The sequence below is a fragment of the Aplosporella prunicola genome (genome assembly GCF_010093885.1).
Source record: "Aplosporella prunicola CBS 121167 unplaced genomic scaffold K452scaffold_1, whole genome shotgun sequence".
Taxonomy (NCBI): Eukaryota; Fungi; Ascomycota; class Dothideomycetes; order Botryosphaeriales; family Aplosporellaceae; genus Aplosporella; species Aplosporella prunicola.
This window is the reverse complement of record NW_022983529.1, coordinates 1456708-1475632: the sequence shown is the minus strand read 5'-3', so window position 1 is coordinate 1475632 and position 18925 is coordinate 1456708. Positions and strand designations below refer to the sequence as shown.

Here is an 18925-nt window from a genome sequence, read left to right as displayed (position 1 = left end):
TATGATTGATTGAGTGAGTGATTGAGTGATTGATCCTATATCTGATGGATAGATGGCCTAATGTTTGGATTGTACTGAACTTAATTTATTCTAATAATTCAAATGGAACAAAAATATCTGCCTCAACATGGATTTTTTTTTTTTTTATTTTTTTTTTTTTTATGCATTTGTCGTTTTTTGTTAATGACACCGGATCTGTCACGTAAAGTATGTGTGATGTAGGTAAGTAAGTAGGCAGGCAGGTGGTATCAGGCATGTATACTATACAAGACGCCCTTGTTTCTTCCTTGCTCACTGCCTATCCTATCCTATCCCACGCTATCCTACCCCATCATCACACTCACTTCCCCTCAGCCTCAGCCTCAGACTTGACCCTCTTAACCACACCCTCTCCCTCTCCCGCTCCCTCCTCATCACCACCCCTCTTCCGTCCCTTGCCCGCCACCTTCAAGCCCTCCCCAGCTTCCGCCTTCACCTCTTTACCACCCTTAGCGGAAGCAGAAGAAGCAGGTTTCCGCCGCTTCACGAGCCCGCTGATGTCGCTTGCGGCCTGGATCTTGGCGCGCTGTTCCGCTTCGGACACTGCGCCTGCACCTGCACCTCCGGCTGCGCCGCCCAGCACGTCTGCGAGCAGGCCTGAGAGGAGGGGGTTCGTTGCTGCTGCGTCTGCTGTTGGGTTTGTGGTGGTTACGGCGGGGGCGCGCAGGTCCGCGAGCTGTGTGTTGTTGTTAGTTTTGCGTGTTTTGGGGGTGGGTGAGATGAAAGAAGGAAGGGGGATAAGAAAATAAAACACGTACCCGTCCCTCCATATCCTCCGTCATGTCCCTCACGTCCTCAATCTGGCGCCTCGCCTCCTCCGCCCTCTCCCCCTTTAGCCCCGCCAACGCCTCCTCCTCCACCGCAATCCGCGCGCGACAGCTCTCAATCGCGCTCTCCATGTGCGTGACCGCCTCCGCTCTCGCCTCCTCATCCACCGCCGCGGCCGCGTCAGCCGGGTCCACCTTCTCGCCCGCCTCGGCCCGCGCCTGGGCTTCGCGCACGCGCGTCATGGATGCGAATTCGAGCGCGAGCGACAGCTTGAAGTGCGCTTCGGCGACGAGGGCGGACTCGCGCGGGTAGAGGGATTGTTTGAGGGTTAGTGCGGCGCGGAAGTCGGAGACGCTGTCGCTGAAGCGCTCGTTCTCGAGGTTGATTTCGGCTTGCAGGTCGTGCGTGTCGGCGAGGCGTTCCGAGAGCTTGCGCTCTGTGGGGTTGGTGGGGGGCGTGCTGGCGCGCGCTTTGCCTTTGCCTTTGTCGTTGCTGGTGGGGGATGCGGTGGTTGCGGATGCGGTGGCTGCGCGCGCGTCGTCCAGTTGCTTGGTGAGCAGCACGCGCGCGAGGTCGAGGATCTCGTAGGCGGTGCCGAGGTCGTCGTCATCGTTGTCGTCTTCATCCTCGTCGCCGGAGGCTGCGCCTTCCCCGTCGGAGCCGGATTCGTCGGACTCGGTGTCCCAGTTCTCGTCGCCGATGATTTGGAAGTAGGGCTTGGAGTCGACGGAGGGGGCAGCAGCCTTGTTGCCCTCCTCCTCCTTGGGCTTCTTTTCTCTCGCGTCGCCTTCCTCAGCGCCTTTGGCCTTTTTGCTCTCCCCGCCCCTCTTCCCCTTCTTCTGCTTCTTTTCCTCGCCCGCGACGCGCCCGCCCAGCACGTCGCTCTTGGCGATGGCGACTTTGTACAGGCAGCGCCCGTACAGGTACAGCAGGTCGGCGTTCTCGGGCGCCATTTCGCCGCGCAGCTCCGATTGCGCCTCGGCGGCCTCGGAGTAGATGTCGGCGGCGGCGGTGTAGTTTTTTAGCTCGTACTGCAGGTTCGCCTTGGTGAGGAGGTCGGCGAGGCGGGCGGCGGGGTCGTCGGAGGCGGCCATGGTGTGTGAGGTGTGGATGGATGGATGGATGTTTGTGGTGGTGGTGGTGGAGCAGTGCGAGCGAGAGAGAGAGAGAAAGTGAGATGGAAGCGCGACGCGCGACGCGTGTTTGCTTCCGCGCCGAGTGACGCCCGCGCGCGTCGATGGTTTTGCGAACGAACAACCGTGCTCAGACAAATGCAATGCCATTGAAGAAGCAATAATATCAAAACTCCTCGCCATGGCTTCTCTCAATCGGCCGCGCGAGCCCGAGCCCGCCGCCGTGCTCTCGTCGTCGCCCGCCTTTGCCACGCCCGTCGCGCCCACCCGCCCGCTGCGCACCGCGCCCATCGCCGCGCCCGCCGCTCTCAAGCCCACCGTGCTGCCCGTCCTGCTGCCGCCCGCGACTCTGCGCCCGCTCGCCTTTCGCGTCTTCACCAAGAAACACAACCTCACGCTGGGCTCGTCGGCCCTCGCTGCCCTCGCTACTTTCGTGGGACGCCACTGCGGCTCCGGATGGCGCGAGCAGGGCCTCGCCGAGCGCGTGCTCGAGGAGGTTGCAAGAGCATGGAAAAAGGGCGGCGGGCAGGTCATTGTCGACGCCGAGGGCCCGCTGCTCAAGAGCATCCTCAAGACGCTCGAGGGCTGCATGAGCGGCGGCCGCGTCGTCCAGGCCAAGCAGCCCCCCGCCCTGGGCCGCGATGCGAGCTTCAAGTTTGGCCAGCCGGAGAAGCAGGACAGCTTTGGCATGAGCGAGCTGAACGTGGCCGACGACGACGACGACGACGACGACCAAGACTTCAAGGGCAGTCGAGACCCGCGCGACTGGATCAAGGTCGTCAGCGCCTTTGAGCAGCCCAAGATGGTCTACAATGTCACCAAGAAGCACTTTGACCGGTCGACGGCCCGGCCCTCGCTGTTCCCGCCGCCCTCGCACAAGACGGACCTCTTCCGCCAGCGCTACCACATCATCCACCAACGCCTCCTGCGCAACGACGCCTTCCAGACGCCCTCGTTCGCGGGCAACCGCTCCTCGTCGCTCCACCGCACCGCCTCCATCTCCACCACCTCGACCAACAAAATCACCCCCGTGGCCAACCTGCTCGGCCGCAGCGGCTCCGACCACCTGCTGCTGGGCCTGCTGGCCGTCTCCCCGACCGGCACCCTCGTCCTCTCCGACCTCAGCGGCAGCATCTCCCTCGACCTGTCCCACGCCCGCCCCATCCCCGAGGACGGCGCCTGGTTCGCCCCCGGCATGATCGTCCTCGTCGACGGCACCTACGAGGAGGACTACAGCAACCCACAGGCGGGCTCGGCCGGCGCGCTAGGCGCCACAGGCGGCATCGGCGGCACCATCGGCGGCAAGTTTATTGGGTTCAGCGTCGGGCATCCGCCGCCGGAGCGCCGCTCCCACACGCTCGGCACGCCGGACGCTGCAGCGAGCAGTACGTCGGATGCGGGCGCCTCTATGGGCCCCGCCTTCGGCTGGACCGACTTCCTAGGCTTGGGCTCCGAGCGCGCCACCGGCGCCCGCATGCGCCGCATCGAGAGCCGCCTGCTAGGCCCGGACGCGCCCGCCCACAAGCAGACCAAGATCGCCATCGCGGCCGACGTATGCCTCGACAACCCAGCGACATTCAGCGCGCTGCGCGCCCTGCTCGGCACGTACGACGCGCTGCCGCCAGACGAGTACCCGCTCGCGGTGGTGCTGATGGGCAATTTCGTGGCCAATGCCGCCATGGCGGGCGTGCCGGGCCAGGGCAGCATCGAGTACAAGGAGCACTTCAACGCGCTGGCAGCGGTGCTGGGCGAGTTTCCGCGGCTGGTGGCGCGCACGACGCTGGTGTTTGTGCCGGGCGACAATGACGGCTGGGCGTCGGCGGCGGCGGCGGGGGCGGCCGCGCCGTTGCCGCGCTTGCCCGTGCCGGATATGTTTACTTCGCGGGTGAGGCGCGTGGTTGCGGACGCGAATAGGGATTTTGGCGGTAGTGGTGGTGCTGCTGCTGTGGGAGGGGGGCCGGGGCGCAGGCGCGAGGGCGAGGCCATCTGGACTAGCAATCCGGCTCGCTTGACGTGGTTCGGCGTCTTGGGCGAGATGGTGCTGTTCCGGGACGACGTGACGGGGCGGCTGCGGCGGACGGGGATACGGTTCAAGCAGGGGAACTCTGAAGGGGATGACGACGCAGAAGCGGAAGACGACGAAGACGAAGACGAAGTCATGCTCGACGGCGATGACGACGCAGCAGCAGCAGCAGAAGCGCGCCGCCGCCGCCGCAGCAACAGCCGCGAAGCGACCGTCGCGTCCGTCATGCCGTCGTCGCCGCCGCCTCCTCCTCCGTCCATGGACATGGACACCACCACGACCACGCCCGCACCCCCTCCCGCCGCCCAACCAGCAGCAGACCCACACACGCACACTGCGCGCGCCCTCACCCGCACCCTCCTCGACCAATCGCACCTCTCGCCCTTCGCGCTCCCGACGCGCCCAGTGCACTGGGACCACGCGCACGCGCTGGGGCTGTATCCGCTGCCTTCTGCGGTCGTGGTCGCGGACACTGGCGCCCCGGCTTTTGCGCTCAGGTATGCGGGCGTGGCGGTGTTGAATCCGGGTGGGTTGAGTGTGGGGAGGGGTGGAGGGGGTGGGGGTGCTGGGGGGAAAGGGGGAAGGGCCAGGTGGGTCGAGTATTGTGTTAGGGGGGGTGGAGGGGCGGTTAGGGAGGCGTGAGCCGGGTGTGTGGGGGCGTTTGGGGGATTGGGTTGGACTTCGATAATCGATATCATTATAGCTGATGGAGAGACTTGTTTAGAAGGAGAATAGGCTAAGATTAAGTCCTCTTTGAGATTGGGAGGCTGTTTGCTGTTTTTTCGGTGTTTACAAGTGCATCATGGTCTATCTTAGCTCCAGCCATTGCAGCAGCAGCTCCATCTTGTAACAGCCATCCGCACCTCGGCAACCCAATCAGTGTTTGTTAAAAAATAAAAAATAAAAAATAAAAAAAAAAATAAAAATAAAAAAATAAAAAAAAAAAACCTTGGGCAAACGCCGGGTCTTGGCTAGTAGTTAACCGCCATTCCAGATCGTGAGAACGGCCGCACATTCCGAGTCGTTTCCACGCACCCGGACCCGGTTCCTGGCCTATCGCATCGCCGCGACGTGGACCGTGGTGTCGGCGACGAATGTTCTTTGCTGCTGATGGCGCGCGCGGATCGTATGTGGAGTTTCCTTGGAGGCTGGAAAAGGGTGACGGTTTGCGTCTTGAGGACGGGGTGATGGGTGTGGGTGTTGATGTGTGGTGGTGATGGGTATTAACTGCCTGACGGTAGAGGGTAAGAAGGAGGCTAGCACATAGGCTGTTTGTCTCGGCTGGGGTTTTTCGGTGAGTGTGGCAGCTACGGCGGCATTCCCTCTCCAACAGGTTTGCAATATGGTGGCTTGTCTACTGCGGTGTTCGCAGTGGGAGTTGGGAGTGGGCAGTTGCTGTTCTCGTGGTGGGGTGTTTGGCTGCAGCGTGCACTCTTCTCTTCGTTTTTGACGTGTCTGTGCAGGAGACGAGACGTCTCTGCTTGATAAACTCAACCACTGTCACCGGCCCGTATTTACGCATTCGTTTCCCTGGAATTTTCCTCGGGATCTGACGAAATGGCGTCAAATGTGGCGGGAAAGCCTAGAAGTGAGCGAGAAGGACTCGACCATATTGCACAGCACAAACTACCTAGTCCCTGAAGCCCAGAACAAATAAAGCAATTCCATGAGAACAGTGCGAGGAACGCCTTACCTATCTTACCATCGACAAACCATACAGCACTCACATGTCCATCAGCAAGCAGTGCGATACTCTCCGGCGCCTGCTCTTTCACGCCAAAACTTCAGATACCAAATCATCACCCTAGCCCAAACAAACACCTCATCGTGGCCCAAAGCTCAACTCAGCCGCGGCTGCAAAGTACTGTACCTACTCTAGGTAGACGCAGCAGCACGCAACCTCTCGACGTCGAAATAAGCATCCACGGCGCACGCACCACCACCGTGGCCGACGATCCGCGATCTGCCCCGCACTAAGATTTTCCAGCAGCACTCTCAACTCACTCTTCCACTTTCCACACACACACACACACACACACAGCACAGCACAGCACACCCCACAGCAAAAATGGACGACATAACGGGCATGGACATCAACACAGACCTGACGACGCAGTCGCTGCTCCTCGCGGCCTCGAACCACGACCTCCCCGCCCTGCGCGACCTGCTGCGCAACACGAGCGCCAACGTGCAAGATAGCGAGACGGGCTTCACGCCCTTGCACGCCGCCATCGCCGCGTGCGAGCGGGACATCGACACCAACCAACAGCAAGCGCCCATCGAGCAAGCCGCAGAAGACGGCCAAAGCAAGCAGCGCACCGCCGACGACGACCTCGCCGCCGCAGCCGCAACAGTGCGCCTGCTGCTCCAAAACGGCGCCATCTGGAACGACCTGGACGCAGCAGGCGAGACGCCCGGCTGCATCGCGGCGCGCCTCGGCCTGCCAGAGCTGTACGGGCTGATCGTCGACGCCGGCGTGCGTGCCGAGCTGCTGCTGGGCCGGCTGGACGAGTACCAGATCCTGGGCGGGGGGGAAGATTCTGGCTCCGAGGAGGAAGACGAGAACGAGGACGAAGAAGTTGAGAAAGCAGAAGGCGAGGAGGACGGGTTCGAGGTGCTCGAGCACGACGGCGCGGGCGAGGGCGAGAGCGAGGACCTCGCTGCGTCGGGCGTCGTTGTTGAGGCCACCGAAGCCGCCGATGATGCCCCCGCAAACCCCGATGTCCAGAGCGCGGCGTACCTCTCCTCGGAGCTGACATTCACGGGCGACCGCCTGCTCGACAGCGACAAGAACGGCGTCATGATGGCGTGGGAGACGCAGCTGATGCGGCGTAGCGCCGAGCTGCTGCTGCCCCAGGCAGGCCTGCGCGTCCTCAACGTCGGGCACGGCATGGGCATCATCGACGGGATAATCCAGGAGCATGCGCCCGCGGCACACCACATCATCGAGGCGCACCCGGCCGTGGCGGCGCGGATGCGCGCCGAGGGCTGGGACAAGAAGCCCGGCGTCGTGGTGCACGAGGGCCGCTGGCAGGACGTCGTTGACGACTTGGCTGCGCAGGGCCTCGTCTTCGACGCCATCTACTTCGACACCTTTGCCGAGGAGTACAAGGCGCTGCGCGACTTCTTCACCGAGCACGTCATCGCGCTGCTGGACGCCGAGGGCCGCTTTGGCTTCTTCAACGGCCTGGGCGCCGACCGCAAGGTCTGCTACGACGTGTATACAAAGGTGCGTTTACCATTATTAAACAGTTTACTTGGTATCTAGTGGAAGGAAAGAAAAGTTGACAGCTCCGCAGATCGTCGAAATGGACCTCTTCGAGGCCGGCTTCGACACTGAGTGGGAGGAGATCCCCATCCCGGACCTCGACAAGGATGGCGAGTGGGAGGGCGTGCGCCGAAAGTACTGGGTCCTGGACACGTACCGGCTGCCGACGTGCAAGCTCATCGGCTGAGCGCGGCGGCAGCGCTCGTCGCCGTCATCGCCGCGGCGTGCCCCGCCGCGCTCACCACTCGTCAATCAGCTCGTTACTCGGCACGCTCTCCTCGTCGAGCACCTTCTTCGCGCTCTCAGGCAGCACAGGCAAGCGCTCGACGCCCTTCTGGCGCAGCGCGGGCGGGACAGCGGCCTTGGGGTCGAGCAAGCCGGCCTGGACCAGCACGCCAGCCTGGTCCCAGTAGACGCGCTCGGAGACGAACTTGCCGCCGCGGACGGCGACGCTGCTGACCATGGCGAACTGGAGGGGCTTGTTGGTGGGCGGGATGCCGGGCAGCAGCCAGGGCAGCTCCTGCGTGTGGCGCAGCGAGACGACGAGCTCGTCGACGACGCGGTCGACGCCGCACGTGCGCGCCACCAGGCGCATGTTCAGCGACGGCGGGATGGCGGGCAGGAAGAATTCGCGGTAGAAGCGCATGAGGTCGCCGCGCCCGATGCCGCCCGTGCCCGTGGGCACGTGGTTCACGGCCGGCGACGGGATCATCGTTGACATGGTTGCCGGGGCGTTTTTGTCGGTCCATTTGTCTGTAGACGCGCGGGGCGCGCGTGGCCATCAGCAAGTTTTGCGTGTTGCGGTTTGCGTGTGCGTGTGCGAGTGGTGTTTGTGTGTGTGCTTGTGCATGTGTGTGTATGATATGCCTGGTATGTAGCAAGACGCACTCGACGTGCACAACAACCTAGGCCAATCAGCAGGGAAGGGCCAAGAGCAAAAACTCACGCTTATTATGCTGCTCGACCAAGTCCTCCATCTCAAACTCGCTGCTGATACCAAAGCCCTTCCTCACGACCGCGAGGGTGCGGCTCCAAGCCAGCCCCGCCGCAACCTCATCCCACTCCTCGAGATCCTCCTCCGCGAACCCGGGCTCGGTGCCACGATACCAAAACGCGCGCGTGCTGCCACCCGTGCCCGCCTGTTGCGCGCCGGCCAAATGCAGCACCAGCGGCAAGCCGGACGGGTACTTGAAGCCGGGGCTAGGGAGCAAGGAAGGATAGTACGCGACGAGGGCGGCGAGCTTGTTCCAGGGTTTCTGGGCGACTTGCAGGGCGAGGGTGGCGGCGGCGCCGAAGGCCACAATGGCAAAGTACTCGCCTAGTGCGAGCGGGTCTGGCAGCGTTTTTAGCAGCGCTTTGAACGCTTTGCTGTCTTTTTCGGAGGGCGTCGGCGACGGCAGCCCGTGGTAGTGCACGCTGAATGATTCGGCGCGGTAGGCGGCGAGGAGCTGGGGCGCGATCGTCGGGTCCGTGCCGAGGATGTGGATGGTGGGCGGGCGGCGGTTGAAGGAGAGGAAGCCGGTTGTTTGCGTTGCGGAGGACATGGTGGGTGGGCGGCGCTTCAATGCGTCGTTTGTCGCGTGGTGGATGTCGGGACAGCAATGGCGGCGCGGCCAGGCGCGATGCGATGGTTAGGCAAGTAGGCAGACAGGCGGGCGGTTGGAGAAGAGAGAGTGTGTGTGTGTTTGTGTGTGTGTGAGACGCGCGTGCGAGGAGAACGCGCACTTGAAATAGCGCATGCTGACAGCGCAAAAACAAGCAAGGCAGCGCGGCGCGGCGCATCGCCTTGTCTTGCGATTGTTTTCGTTGCCGAGGGGTCGAGTTGCGGGGCTGCGCGCGCTGCCTATGGCGTCATACTGGCGCGCGAATCCGGGTCGCGTTGCCGGGAGAGCCGGCACGTGTGCGTGGTGCAGAGCGATCGAGATGAGCGGTTGGCCTTTGCGCGCTACTGCTGCTGCTCATCTCGTCTCGTCTTGTCTGCCGGTTGCTTGCTGGCTGGCTGGCTGGCTGGCCGGCGCAGGTGGTGCAGCAGCAAAACACGCACGCCCGATTGCGGCGGAAAGTCCCGCCCGCCCCAGGGCTGGCGCCGCAAGCGCGGGTGCATCCATCGCGCCGGCGCCATAAGCTTGAGCAGACGTCGCGCGGCCGCAAAGAAGAGAAGAAGAGGACAAACAGAACAGAACCGAAAGAGGCGCCAACGCAAGAAGGCAGAGAAAAGAGGAAAAGGGCCAGTCGAAGAACCGACACACACACACACGCCATGGCGACAGTATACCGCAGCAGCTCGCTGTACGACAGCGACACCGACGCGCACATCGACGCCTACGCGGCCGACGACATGGGCGGCGCGTCCGAGACGTCATCGTCGTCGTCTGAGATCGAGGTGCGTGCGGAGGAGCTGCTGGCCGGGAAGGGCGTGCTTGTGACGGCGGGGGCGACGGGCGTGGGCGCGGCCGTGGTGCGCATTGTGGCCGAGGCTGGGTATGTGCGTGTTCGGCGAGGGAGTGCCTGGTCTGAGGGGAGGGGTGCGTGGAATGTTGAAAGCCCGGCTGATGGTGCGGTACCTAGGGCGTTTGTCACGATTGCGGATAGTGCGGCGGTGGAGGGGCAGCGGTTGATGCTGGAGTTGGTAGAGCGGAATCTGCGGTGAGTTTGGCCTTTTATGTTTGTTTGTGATATGTTTCCTCTTATGCATGTCTATCTTCACTAGGATTCTTTTGGTTTTAGCAAACAAGCAGCAAACTAACTCCTCCAAGCGTCCAATTCGTCTACACGACCCTCGCCTCCTTTCCTTCCCAAGCCGAAGCCTTCCACCACTCCCGCCTCTTCTCTCCGCACCACACTCTCGACCTCGTTGTCGCGTGCGGGGCGCTACCTCCACCTCCACCACCATCAGCACGACCCCCAACAACCACACCAAGCACCCAACCCAAGCCCCTCTCCCCCTCATCACAAACGCCATCTCTCCTCACCTGGCTCACAGCCACACCCCCAACAGCCACCCACCCCGCATCATCCTTCCCCTCGCCTCCCCCCACCAGCCCCCTCGACCGCGCCATCACCGCCACGATCCACAGCGCGCACCTCGCGCTGCACCACTTCCGGTTCGCGCCCGCTTTTGACTCCGCAGAGAGCGATGCAGCAGGAGCCGACTTCGCAGACAAGCACTTCCTCCTCCTCGCGCCGCTCGCATCGTATGCGCCGCCCCCGCCACACGTTGCGCGGGATACGTCGCTCGCGGGAATTGCGGCAGCGGCAGGGGTAAGGGCGCTGTTTGGGGGCGTGAGGGACGCGCTTGGCGGACGCGGCGCCGTTGCCGATGCCGACGTGAGGGCGCGGGTGAACCTGGTCGCGGTGCCGGATGTGTTGGGTGGTGTTGCTAGCGCGGAAGGGGGAGGAGGAGATGGTGGTGGGGGGATAAGCGTCTCGGAGAGGGATTGCGCGGAGGTGGTGCTGGAGGTGGCGTGTGCGGCTGAGGTGACGGGGACGGCGTTGGCGGTTACGGCGGAGGGCGTTAGGGATGTGTCGGGTGCGTGAGGTGGAGGGAAGCTGGGAGAGTTTGTCTTGCTGCTGACTAAGGGGTGTCCCGAAACGGCAATCGCCCGCTCCAACATTGAACGTCTGGGTGCGGGCGCGCGGGGGGTTAGTAAGCTGGCGATAAAGGGTCTTATCGGGTATGTGGTTTAGGAAAGGGAAGTGGCTACGGCGTTAAAGGGATTAGGCGCCTGGTAAGACGGGTTGTCTTGGGGTGGGTGCAACTTTCACAATCGTCGCTGACGTACCCACTCATTACTCTCTTCTCTTCTGTATGCAGTCTTCGAGCTTGCCATCGGTCTTGGACCGCAGAGAATCCCAAGGAAAGCCGTATGAAAACCAATTCGGGGATGGACGTTGGTCGTTCAAGCCGAGAATTGGAAGAGATGCCAGCTGGAACACTGCCATCGTGAGTGTTGCTTTCTGCTGCTCTTCATTCGTGGGCATTTAAGACGGTAAAATCGACTGTGAATCTAACCGCTCTTCAGTTGTTCCGTCCATTTTTCCTTATCAAGCACTTCAGTCGGCGTTTCTGTTAAGCGTGCGCCACTCATGTTGCTGCTGTGGAATCCGCAGCAACTGTTCCTTTTTACTTTTGATTAGTTCGGCGGCGGCATAAATATTCGCGCGCATTAACATAAATGCCCATGCCAAGACATTTCCCTATTTAAGCCATCCACCTTCCACCTTGCTTTTCCTTTCTTCAACTCTCTCCAATCCCGACTCCAATCCCGACGCATTGAACAACCTATCGCAGCACGATGGCTTCCAAGAAGAATCGCAAGCGCAAGGCGAAGAAGAACCCGCAGAACGAAGATGACAAGACAGCCCCCGAGCAGGCCAAGATGGACCTCGAAAATGTCAAGGAGCGTGCCAGGATTAGGGTGAGAACAACATCTCTGATCATATCGAGTGCAATCTAACGTCTACTAGAACCCCGAGGGTGACGAACGCATGAGAATCCACCTCATCCTGCTCGGTCTCCCGGTCTACCCCACCGTCGATGACTACCCTCTCGAGACACTCATGGCCGTCAGCAAGCTCGCCCAACTAACCGCAGGCCCAGGCGGGTTTGGGAATGCGCTTTCCCGCGTCAGCTTGTATCGGCTCGAGCGGATCAACGCACGCGGCTTCAACCACAACAAAGGCCTCGAGACGAAGGTCGAAGACATCGAGAACGTGATCAAGTTCCTGAATGGCGAGGCGGTCCGGCAACGCGAGAGATGGCGGGGCTTCTCCGCGCCGCTCCGCGCGCTGCGCAACCGCTTCGTCGTCCTGGGCTTCCCCGAAGTCAAAGACCTTCTCGACTACGACCCGGAGTTGCTGAAGCTGTTGAGCGACCTCTCCGCCGTCTCATACAACAACTTCATCTTCGTGACCATTTACGTCGCCCGTTCGCGCTGGGCGCGCCTGCTTGATCCGGCGCGTCGGCACACTGGCCCCGCAACGACTATCGACGATATGCGCAACGCGATCAAGGAAGCGAAGGAGAACCCTGTCCTTGGCCCTGATGGCAAGCCGTACAAGCCTACGCCGATCGCGGATGAGGATGATCCCGAAACGGTCGATCTTATGGAGTTCTTAAACACCATTCGTGACAACTCGACTGATGAGGCTAGGAAGAAGGACGTAGAGCAGCAGATGGAGAGAATGCGTCAGGAGAATCTGCGTGATACCCTTCTTGCGCATGGCCCCAGTTCATTTCAAACTCTTGGGCTGCCGCCGGCTGCGGCGCAGACCTTCAGGTCTCTGATGGAGAGCAAGGAGTTCAAGGACACGACTAAGAAGCAGAAGAAGAACAAGCCCTGAGGGGCAGATTGGTGCTGGTATCTTGGTCTAACACTTGGTTTTGTTGGATGTCTAGCTATAAGCTTGCACGTTGGCACTTTCATAGCATGACGCGTCCATGTCATGGTCACTCTCGATCTGTAGGGAAGACTGCAAATTAACCTCTCCAAGCAACATGACATTCAAACCCAGAGTGGTGTAACCATGAGTAGTAATACGCCTCTCGCTCTCGCAATACATGCCCCTTAACTACCGACTCTTTCCCCATACTCATACCAACACCAACTCTCTCATAAACTCCCAGGCGCCATACATACCAACCACCTCCCCTTCCATATTTCACCATCAGCACCACAACCCTTCCTCACGTCCCACGAACAACAAAACCACTCAACCATGCCTGCACAAAACACCTCAATGCCAAACTCCTACCACTCTCGCAAGATCCCAGGAGTCAGTGGAAAAGCATTGTACTGTACCTTATGACTGTGCAGCACTACATACATCAAGCCTACGGGGCCCCTCTCCCCTTTCTCAAAGTAACCTCACACCTCTTTCGATCTCGCCAAAGCACGGTCCATTTTCTACTGCTGCTAAGTAAATGCTGATGATGGACATCACCGAGCTCTAGTGACGTAGAACTTGAGAGGCTGGAAACGATGGGGGACGGTGTACAATGTTGGTAGCGGTGGACGAAAGCGTTGATGTAGCTATGTTTGATTTGGAAGTTGGGTGGGCGTGAAGAGCTGGTGTCTTTGTTTGCTGTTGGGGGTTGTAGGTCGTGCGGGCAGCCCAGCACCGATAGTATCCTCAGCAGTCTGGTTTTCGGTTAGTGCTTCCACTAAGTTCTTCAGTGGGTCTTTTTCTCGCTAAGACGCTACTGGGAGTTTAGGCCTGCTTTTAAGGTCTTGTGCCACAGCAGGAGCAGGTTGTTCCCTTGAAGGTAACGGCTTAAGCCACGGGAATCATCCTGTATCCCCATGTTTGAGCCCAGGTGCTCTGTGTCAGATGAAGAGACTCTTCCGCGCTGTGGCAAAGCCGCCGATGCTTGTGTCTTTGTCGTTGGAGCTGTCACAGTTTGCACATCCAGATGAGTGCGGCCTACTTGTCATCTCATCAGGTCCTCGTGGCAGTCTAGACAGGGTTTTTTCTGAACGTTTGTAACGATCGCAACTCATACTTCCCCGTCACTGTTGCTAGGAGGGCTGACCGGAGTGGGTATTAAAAGCAGTGGGCGTGGAGGAGATTTATTCGGGCGCATAGGTGTGCGGGGCAGCTGTTACTTGCACTGCCGGTTTAGTCAATGGAGTGTTCGGTAGGTGGTGGTGGGCTTTTCTGAATCGTCGGTCTGGGAGTTGGTGCATGATGTCTCTACACCTAGTTCCTTGTAAGCTTAGTATGTCTGAAAACGGAAAGAGTGATATGCCGCTGGTGTCGGCGAAGAGATTACGCCTATAGGTGAACAATCTTTAACAAACCCCAAAATAGCTGTCCAACATAACCCCGTATCTTCATGACATTCAATGCACCATTTTGGTACTGCATAACTGCATGATGTCAATCACGTAGACTTTATGAGAACGTGGAAAAGACACTGTGCGGGTGAACGACGGGTGCATTGTTCCTCTCAATCTCCTTTATCCAAATGCTTATATCGAACAAACCTCAGGTACAAACAAATGGAAAACTTGACGTCGTTACCCATAAACCAAACTTCCAAACTTCATTTTCAAAATGCATTGATGCTATTAGATCTTCCCCGGCATCGCAAAGCCGCTTCAGCAGCATCTGTTTCTGCCGGGTCAGTAAGTAGTCTCTTTGAAAGTAGTTGACGGCTCGAACTCACCTCGGCATGCGTCACTCATGACGATTTCGCCATTTGGGCTGTCGATGCGACGGACTTCCTCAGCGCGGCGGATCTCCTCCATGCGGCGGATCTGGTCCCGGAGACCGTTATTCTCTTGATCCAGCTCCTGGACGCGGCGCTGAAGCTCAAGGATCTCGCTGTCCTTCTTCGCCAACATATTGTCCTTCACTTTGAAGGCCTTGGTGAGGCCATCCGGACGGCCGACCGGCCTCTCACGCTCGAGCACGACGTGGACAATTGCCAGGCGCACGTCTTCCTGAGCGATCTGGCCAACCGTGCCGGTCAGACGGCCCCCGTCGGCTTCACTCTCCATGCGGGCGATGTTGATGGCTTCTTTGGCGGCAGGGAAGTCGTTCTTGGTCAGCGCCGCGAGCTTGTGGAGCTCGGATATGAAGGTGAGGTGCTCGATGACCATTTCGGGCCATCCGTTCGACTCTAGGATGGTGTGGAATGACTCATTCCAGAGCCCTTCGATGACGGTGCGGCATTCGGCTATGCCACGGCATTTGCGGTCGGGTTTGAGGTGGAGGAGAGTCTTAATCCGCTTCAGTCTCTTTGAGAACCAAATCTGATATGTCAGTGAGATTAGGATTATGGATGAATAAGATCCGATATTACTCACTGTGGAGGAGGAGCGCCCGTCATTGTTGACGCTAGGCATGTTTGCTGGTGTAAATATGTAGTTGCGTGAAGTAGCTAGAAGGAGGGACTGGGGTTTGGTGTGATGGGAGGGACGTTGGTTGTTTATAGAGGGCACCGCGCACTACGGCGATAAACAACCCGGCGCTCCGCTTTCCGTGTCGGAAGGTTTCCTTCGCCTAGCTATTTGCTTCTAGTTCACTTCACCTTGACAAGGTGCTTCTCAGCGCAAGCAACTCAGTGTCGGCATGCGCCCGCGTCAGTGCGCCAACGGCACAATGCCCTCTCCAGCCTCTTGCCGCTGCCCTGGGTAGATCGCCATCACTGAGCTAGATGCGATCCATGTCGACATCTCAAAGCTTGAGCAGCACCTCGCCAACTCTCGTGGCGCTCTAGGCGTGCGAATTCCTCCAAAAGCTTCGCCACGAAGCTTGATACTCGCCTACTCGATCCCAACATTGTCTCCGACAGACTCGCCCTAGCACCTATGAATGGTACGGAGTCTATACCATTGCTGCTAGCCCATCTCAATAGGAAAACAAAGAAGACACATACGCGCTTCGTTACCGGGGTGCTGGTCGAAAAGCCAATCGGACGGAAATCCTGGAGCTCAACCGTCATGTTCGTGCGTCCATCAAGGTCGGCAGTGCTTCAAGAGATTATTGTCGTATCATCCGCTTCTTTCGGCAGTTCACCCAGACCTTCAGAGACCACCACCCAACCAGCGTTGCACGTGCGGTGGAAGGACTTGTTAACAAAAGCCACAAGACGAATACCATGTGTGTGCGATGACACCTAGAGGAGGTCTATGGGAAAAGGTTTGCAGGCTCCAACAAAGCGAGAAATGGTCCAAAAGACAAACAAGCAAATAAGCAATGCCATGGGATAACGAATTCCAAATCTTTTGATCCGACATAACGGAGTGTTTGCGCTTTAAGGGAATTGAGCATGGTAGCTTTATTACGTGATTGCCTCAATGATGTCAAGACAGCCATGTGTGCGAAAGACCACACCTTTCTGCGTGTCCGATTCGTCCTCGGCCTTGAGGCCTAAGCCTTATCGTTATTTGACTTACTATAGGAAAAAACATTTGAGGTTAAGAGACTCGCGCAATAATGCAGTGACCTTGATGAGCGTACACTTGGTACTTTGTACGTTTAGTAAGAATTGCCACAATGATGTGCTCCGGCTCCTGTATGCCTTCATTGCTTTGATATATAAAGGAGCTTGTTGGTAACGAAGAATTCGCAGATAGCAAATGTGGAGATGGGTAAAGTAGAGGTCGGATTTGGGTTTGTGCAGGGTCTCGGCGGCGGACCGTATTTAGATCCCCGCCTGTTCCACAGCTTGGCACGTGGTTAGGTATCGTCACTACTCTAATTCAACTGCCTCTGCTATAAGCCACAATTCTTTGGAAAGCCAGGTAAATAGCAATGCTCAAAACTGCCACGGACGAAGGTCAGTGTACACGGAAATCCATTAACTTGCCCGCATTACAAGACAATTTTTTATTATTTAGTTTCTCTCCTCAAAGCAAAGTAAATTTCTAGAGACTCCGAGAGTCAGCCTCAATAGCAATGTTGGCGGAAAAATTTCTCTGTTTAGGCAACCACTGAAATACGTTGCTGAGTGTGGCGCAGGAATTTACTGAGGGGTTGTTGTACAACATGCCCCACAGGCCCACTCTTGTACACATAGGCCCTGCCGTTCTCCAATCGAAATCTACTCTATGCCTACTGGCTGTGCTGAATCTTGGAGTTTCCATCTTGTCATGCTTCCTCACAGGCTGGGCTGATGTGAGCACAAGCATGGGGTCCGGCTTGCAGAAACACCAAACATCCAATCGGATGAAACTGCGATGCAGCTTGGCAGAGATCGCTGCCTGGCTTGGAATGGGCCAGCCACAAGGATCGATAACCCTGTATTTCATGTATCACAGCTTCCCTAGTTTGATGCCCTGCGTTTAGTGCCTGTCGTACCTGCCTTCCCCCACTTTCTACTTAAGGGCGCCTTTGTCCGCGAGAAAACCGCCTTTCGTTTGTGTCAACGTTCGCTGTCGTCTCAGCATCAATTCGGGAAATTTTTAAAGCTCAAGTAATCCTTCCCGAACACTGCCACTGTAACCATGCCATCCACGGAAGAGAGATCCGCCAATGGCGATGCAAGCTACAAGATAGAGTTCACGGTAAGCAACCACGTGCCCGGCACAGCGTTGCAACATCACACTGATAGCTCGTACAGAAGTTCTACAACACCATCAACAACGAGCTGAGCTCAACCGCCACGACGCGTCACAGCATTGACCCCGCGACACAAGGGACCCTTGCCGAAGTGCCCGTCTCGACGAAAGCCGACCTTGATGCTGCCGTCAAGCACGCCAGGGCTGCATTCCCTCCATGGGCCGCGACGCCATGGGAAGAGCGTGCTGCGAAGTTGCGCGCATTCGCCGACGCTATTGAGGTCAACAAGCACGAGATCACGCACATGGTTGTGCTTGAATCGGGCAAGGCCATCACCACGGCGAACATCGAGGTCAGCTTAGCCGTCAACCATCTCCGTGAGACGGCAAAGCTGCAGCTCCCGGAAGAGGTACTCGAAGACACCGACGAGCGCACCACCATCGTGCGATATCCCCCCATCGGCGTTGCGGCCGCCATCGTTCCCTGGAATTGGCCACTCCTTCTTTGCGTGGGTAAACTGGGACCGGCATTGCTTGCTGGAAATACGATCATCATAAAGCCGTCACCGTTCACGCCGTACACGGACTTGAAGCTCGGTGAGCTGGGCGCGAAGGTCTTCCCTCCAGGCGTCTTGCAGGTCCTGAGCGGCGATGATGACCTGGGCCCCATGATCACGGAGCACCCAGGCATCGACAAGATCAGCTTTACTGGATCCACCTTTACGGGGAAGAAGGTCATGGAGAGCTGCAGTCGGACGCTCAAGAGAGTGACACTCGAGCTCGGTGGCAACGACGCCGCGATCATATACCCAGACGTTGACCTTGACAAAGTGGTTCCCAAGGTTTTTTGCTGCTCGTTATCCGAAGGCTCAATACACATCGCTAACGCAGGTCCCTAGATCGCGATACTGGCCTTCCTAAGTACCGGCCAGGTTTGCATGCTCGTCAAGCGTATTTACGTCCACGCATCCATCTACGAGAGCTTCCGCGACGCCCTCGTCGCGTTCACGAGGAACCTTCGCACTGGTCCTGGCTCGGACCCTGAAGTCTTCTGTGGCCCCATCCAGAACAGCATGCAGTTCGCCAAAGTGCAGGACATGTACGCGAGCATCGCGAAAGAAGGCTGGACAGCCGCGCTCGGCGGCGTAGATGCGGGGCCGGAGCACCACTCTGGTGGCTACTTCATCGAGCCCGCCATTATTGACAATCCGCCTGACGACTCACGTATCGTGACCGAGGAGCCGTTTGGGCCAATTGTGCCGCTGCTGAAGTGGGAGGACGAAGAAGATGTCGTTCATCGCGCGAACGATACGAAGATGGGCTTGGGAGCGTCGGTCTGGAGTAAGGATATCCAGCGCGCGCATCGCGTTGCCAGGAAACTGGAGGCGGGGAGCGTATGGGTGAACTCGCATTTTGATGTTTCACCGAATGTTCCCTTCGGCGGACACAAGTGGTCGGGGCTTGGCATGGAGTGGGGCGTTAGAGGATTGAAGGAGTGGTGCAATACGCAGTCGTTGTGGTTGAGGAAGGACTTTTGAGAGAACGATCCTGGGACGTTCTGGAGGCTCTGGTCTTCTGAAGAAACAAAACTGAGACGTGGCGTAGAAGGGGTATAAACAGTATGGATACAAAACAGCTTACGAGATGTACCTCTAAGCACCCTGCCCTCTATACTCTTTCTGTCTTG

General features: G+C 58.6%; 9 protein-coding genes across 9 annotated transcripts; 5 read left to right on the top strand and 4 right to left on the bottom strand.

Annotated features, from left to right (window-relative positions):
- Positions 1 to 492: 492 nt before the first annotated feature.
- On the bottom strand, positions 493 to 1978 carry K452DRAFT_8980 (uncharacterized protein). Its single transcript, XM_033547294.1, has one exon. The coding sequence runs from the start codon at positions 1899 to 1901 to the stop codon at positions 729 to 731; it is 1173 nt and encodes a 390-aa protein (XP_033403271.1). The 5' UTR covers positions 1902 to 1978; the 3' UTR covers positions 493 to 728.
- Positions 1979 to 2121: 143 nt separating this feature from the next.
- Positions 2122 to 4605, top strand: K452DRAFT_217748 (uncharacterized protein; the record flags this gene model as incomplete). The annotated part of the gene is made up of 2 exons (XM_033536310.1): positions 2122 to 4028; positions 4158 to 4605. The coding sequence occupies 2 exons, from the start codon at positions 2122 to 2124 to the stop codon at positions 4603 to 4605; spliced, it is 2355 nt and encodes a 784-aa protein (XP_033403270.1).
- Positions 4606 to 6049: 1444 nt separating this feature from the next.
- K452DRAFT_218042 (uncharacterized protein) lies at positions 6050 to 7418 on the top strand (the record flags this gene model as incomplete). Its single annotated transcript, XM_033536330.1, has 2 exons — positions 6050 to 7192; positions 7263 to 7418. The coding sequence occupies 2 exons, from the start codon at positions 6050 to 6052 to the stop codon at positions 7416 to 7418; spliced, it is 1299 nt and encodes a 432-aa protein (XP_033403269.1).
- K452DRAFT_282566 (uncharacterized protein) lies at positions 7261 to 8245 on the bottom strand. The gene has a single exon (XM_033539604.1). The coding sequence runs from the start codon at positions 7950 to 7952 to the stop codon at positions 7470 to 7472; it is 483 nt and encodes a 160-aa protein (XP_033403268.1). The 5' UTR covers positions 7953 to 8245; the 3' UTR covers positions 7261 to 7469.
- Positions 8146 to 8775, bottom strand: K452DRAFT_304369 (uncharacterized protein; the record flags this gene model as incomplete). The annotated part of the gene is made up of 1 exon (XM_033542813.1): positions 8146 to 8775. One exon carries the CDS (start codon positions 8773 to 8775, stop codon positions 8146 to 8148), a length of 630 nt encoding a protein of 209 aa, XP_033403267.1.
- A 760-nt stretch (positions 8776 to 9535) lies between these two features.
- Positions 9536 to 10850, top strand: K452DRAFT_8945 (uncharacterized protein). The gene is made up of 3 exons (XM_033547290.1): positions 9536 to 9716; positions 9800 to 9877; positions 9988 to 10850. Coding segments are annotated over exons 1-3 (861 nt in total). The 5' UTR covers positions 9536 to 9714; the 3' UTR covers positions 10769 to 10850.
- A 635-nt stretch (positions 10851 to 11485) lies between these two features.
- Positions 11486 to 12574, top strand: K452DRAFT_354915 (uncharacterized protein; the record flags this gene model as incomplete). Its single annotated transcript, XM_033545920.1, has 2 exons — positions 11486 to 11649; positions 11699 to 12574. The coding sequence occupies exons 1-2, from the start codon at positions 11527 to 11529 to the stop codon at positions 12572 to 12574; spliced, it is 999 nt and encodes a 332-aa protein (XP_033403265.1). The 5' UTR covers positions 11486 to 11526.
- A 1708-nt stretch (positions 12575 to 14282) lies between these two features.
- On the bottom strand, positions 14283 to 15081 carry K452DRAFT_331146 (uncharacterized protein; the record flags this gene model as incomplete). The annotated part of the gene is made up of 3 exons (XM_033545123.1): positions 14283 to 14347; positions 14400 to 14988; positions 15043 to 15081. The coding sequence occupies 3 exons, from the start codon at positions 15079 to 15081 to the stop codon at positions 14283 to 14285; spliced, it is 693 nt and encodes a 230-aa protein (XP_033403264.1).
- A 2103-nt stretch (positions 15082 to 17184) lies between these two features.
- Positions 17185 to 18776, top strand: K452DRAFT_293951 (uncharacterized protein; the record flags this gene model as incomplete). Its single annotated transcript, XM_033541642.1, has 3 exons — positions 17185 to 17244; positions 17301 to 18080; positions 18138 to 18776. 3 exons carry the CDS (start codon positions 17185 to 17187, stop codon positions 18774 to 18776), a joined length of 1479 nt encoding a protein of 492 aa, XP_033403263.1.
- Between the last annotated feature and the right edge of the window lie 149 nt (positions 18777 to 18925).

What these genes read in the sequence shown, in the direction of transcription:
- K452DRAFT_8980 (XM_033547294.1), bottom strand. Translation starts at nt 1,901, where the DNA reads ATGGCCGCCTCCGACGACCCCGCCGCCCGCCTCGCCGACCTCCTCACC.
- K452DRAFT_282566 (XM_033539604.1), bottom strand. Translation starts at nt 7,952, where the DNA reads ATGTCAACGATGATCCCGTCGCCGGCCGTGAACCACGTGCCCACGGGC.
- K452DRAFT_8945 (XM_033547290.1), top strand. An exon ending in TTGGTAGAGCGGAATCTGCG is followed by an intron (nt 9,878 to 9,987) that starts GTGAGTTTGGCC and finishes AACTCCTCCAAG; the next exon opens with CGTCCAATTCGTCTACACGA.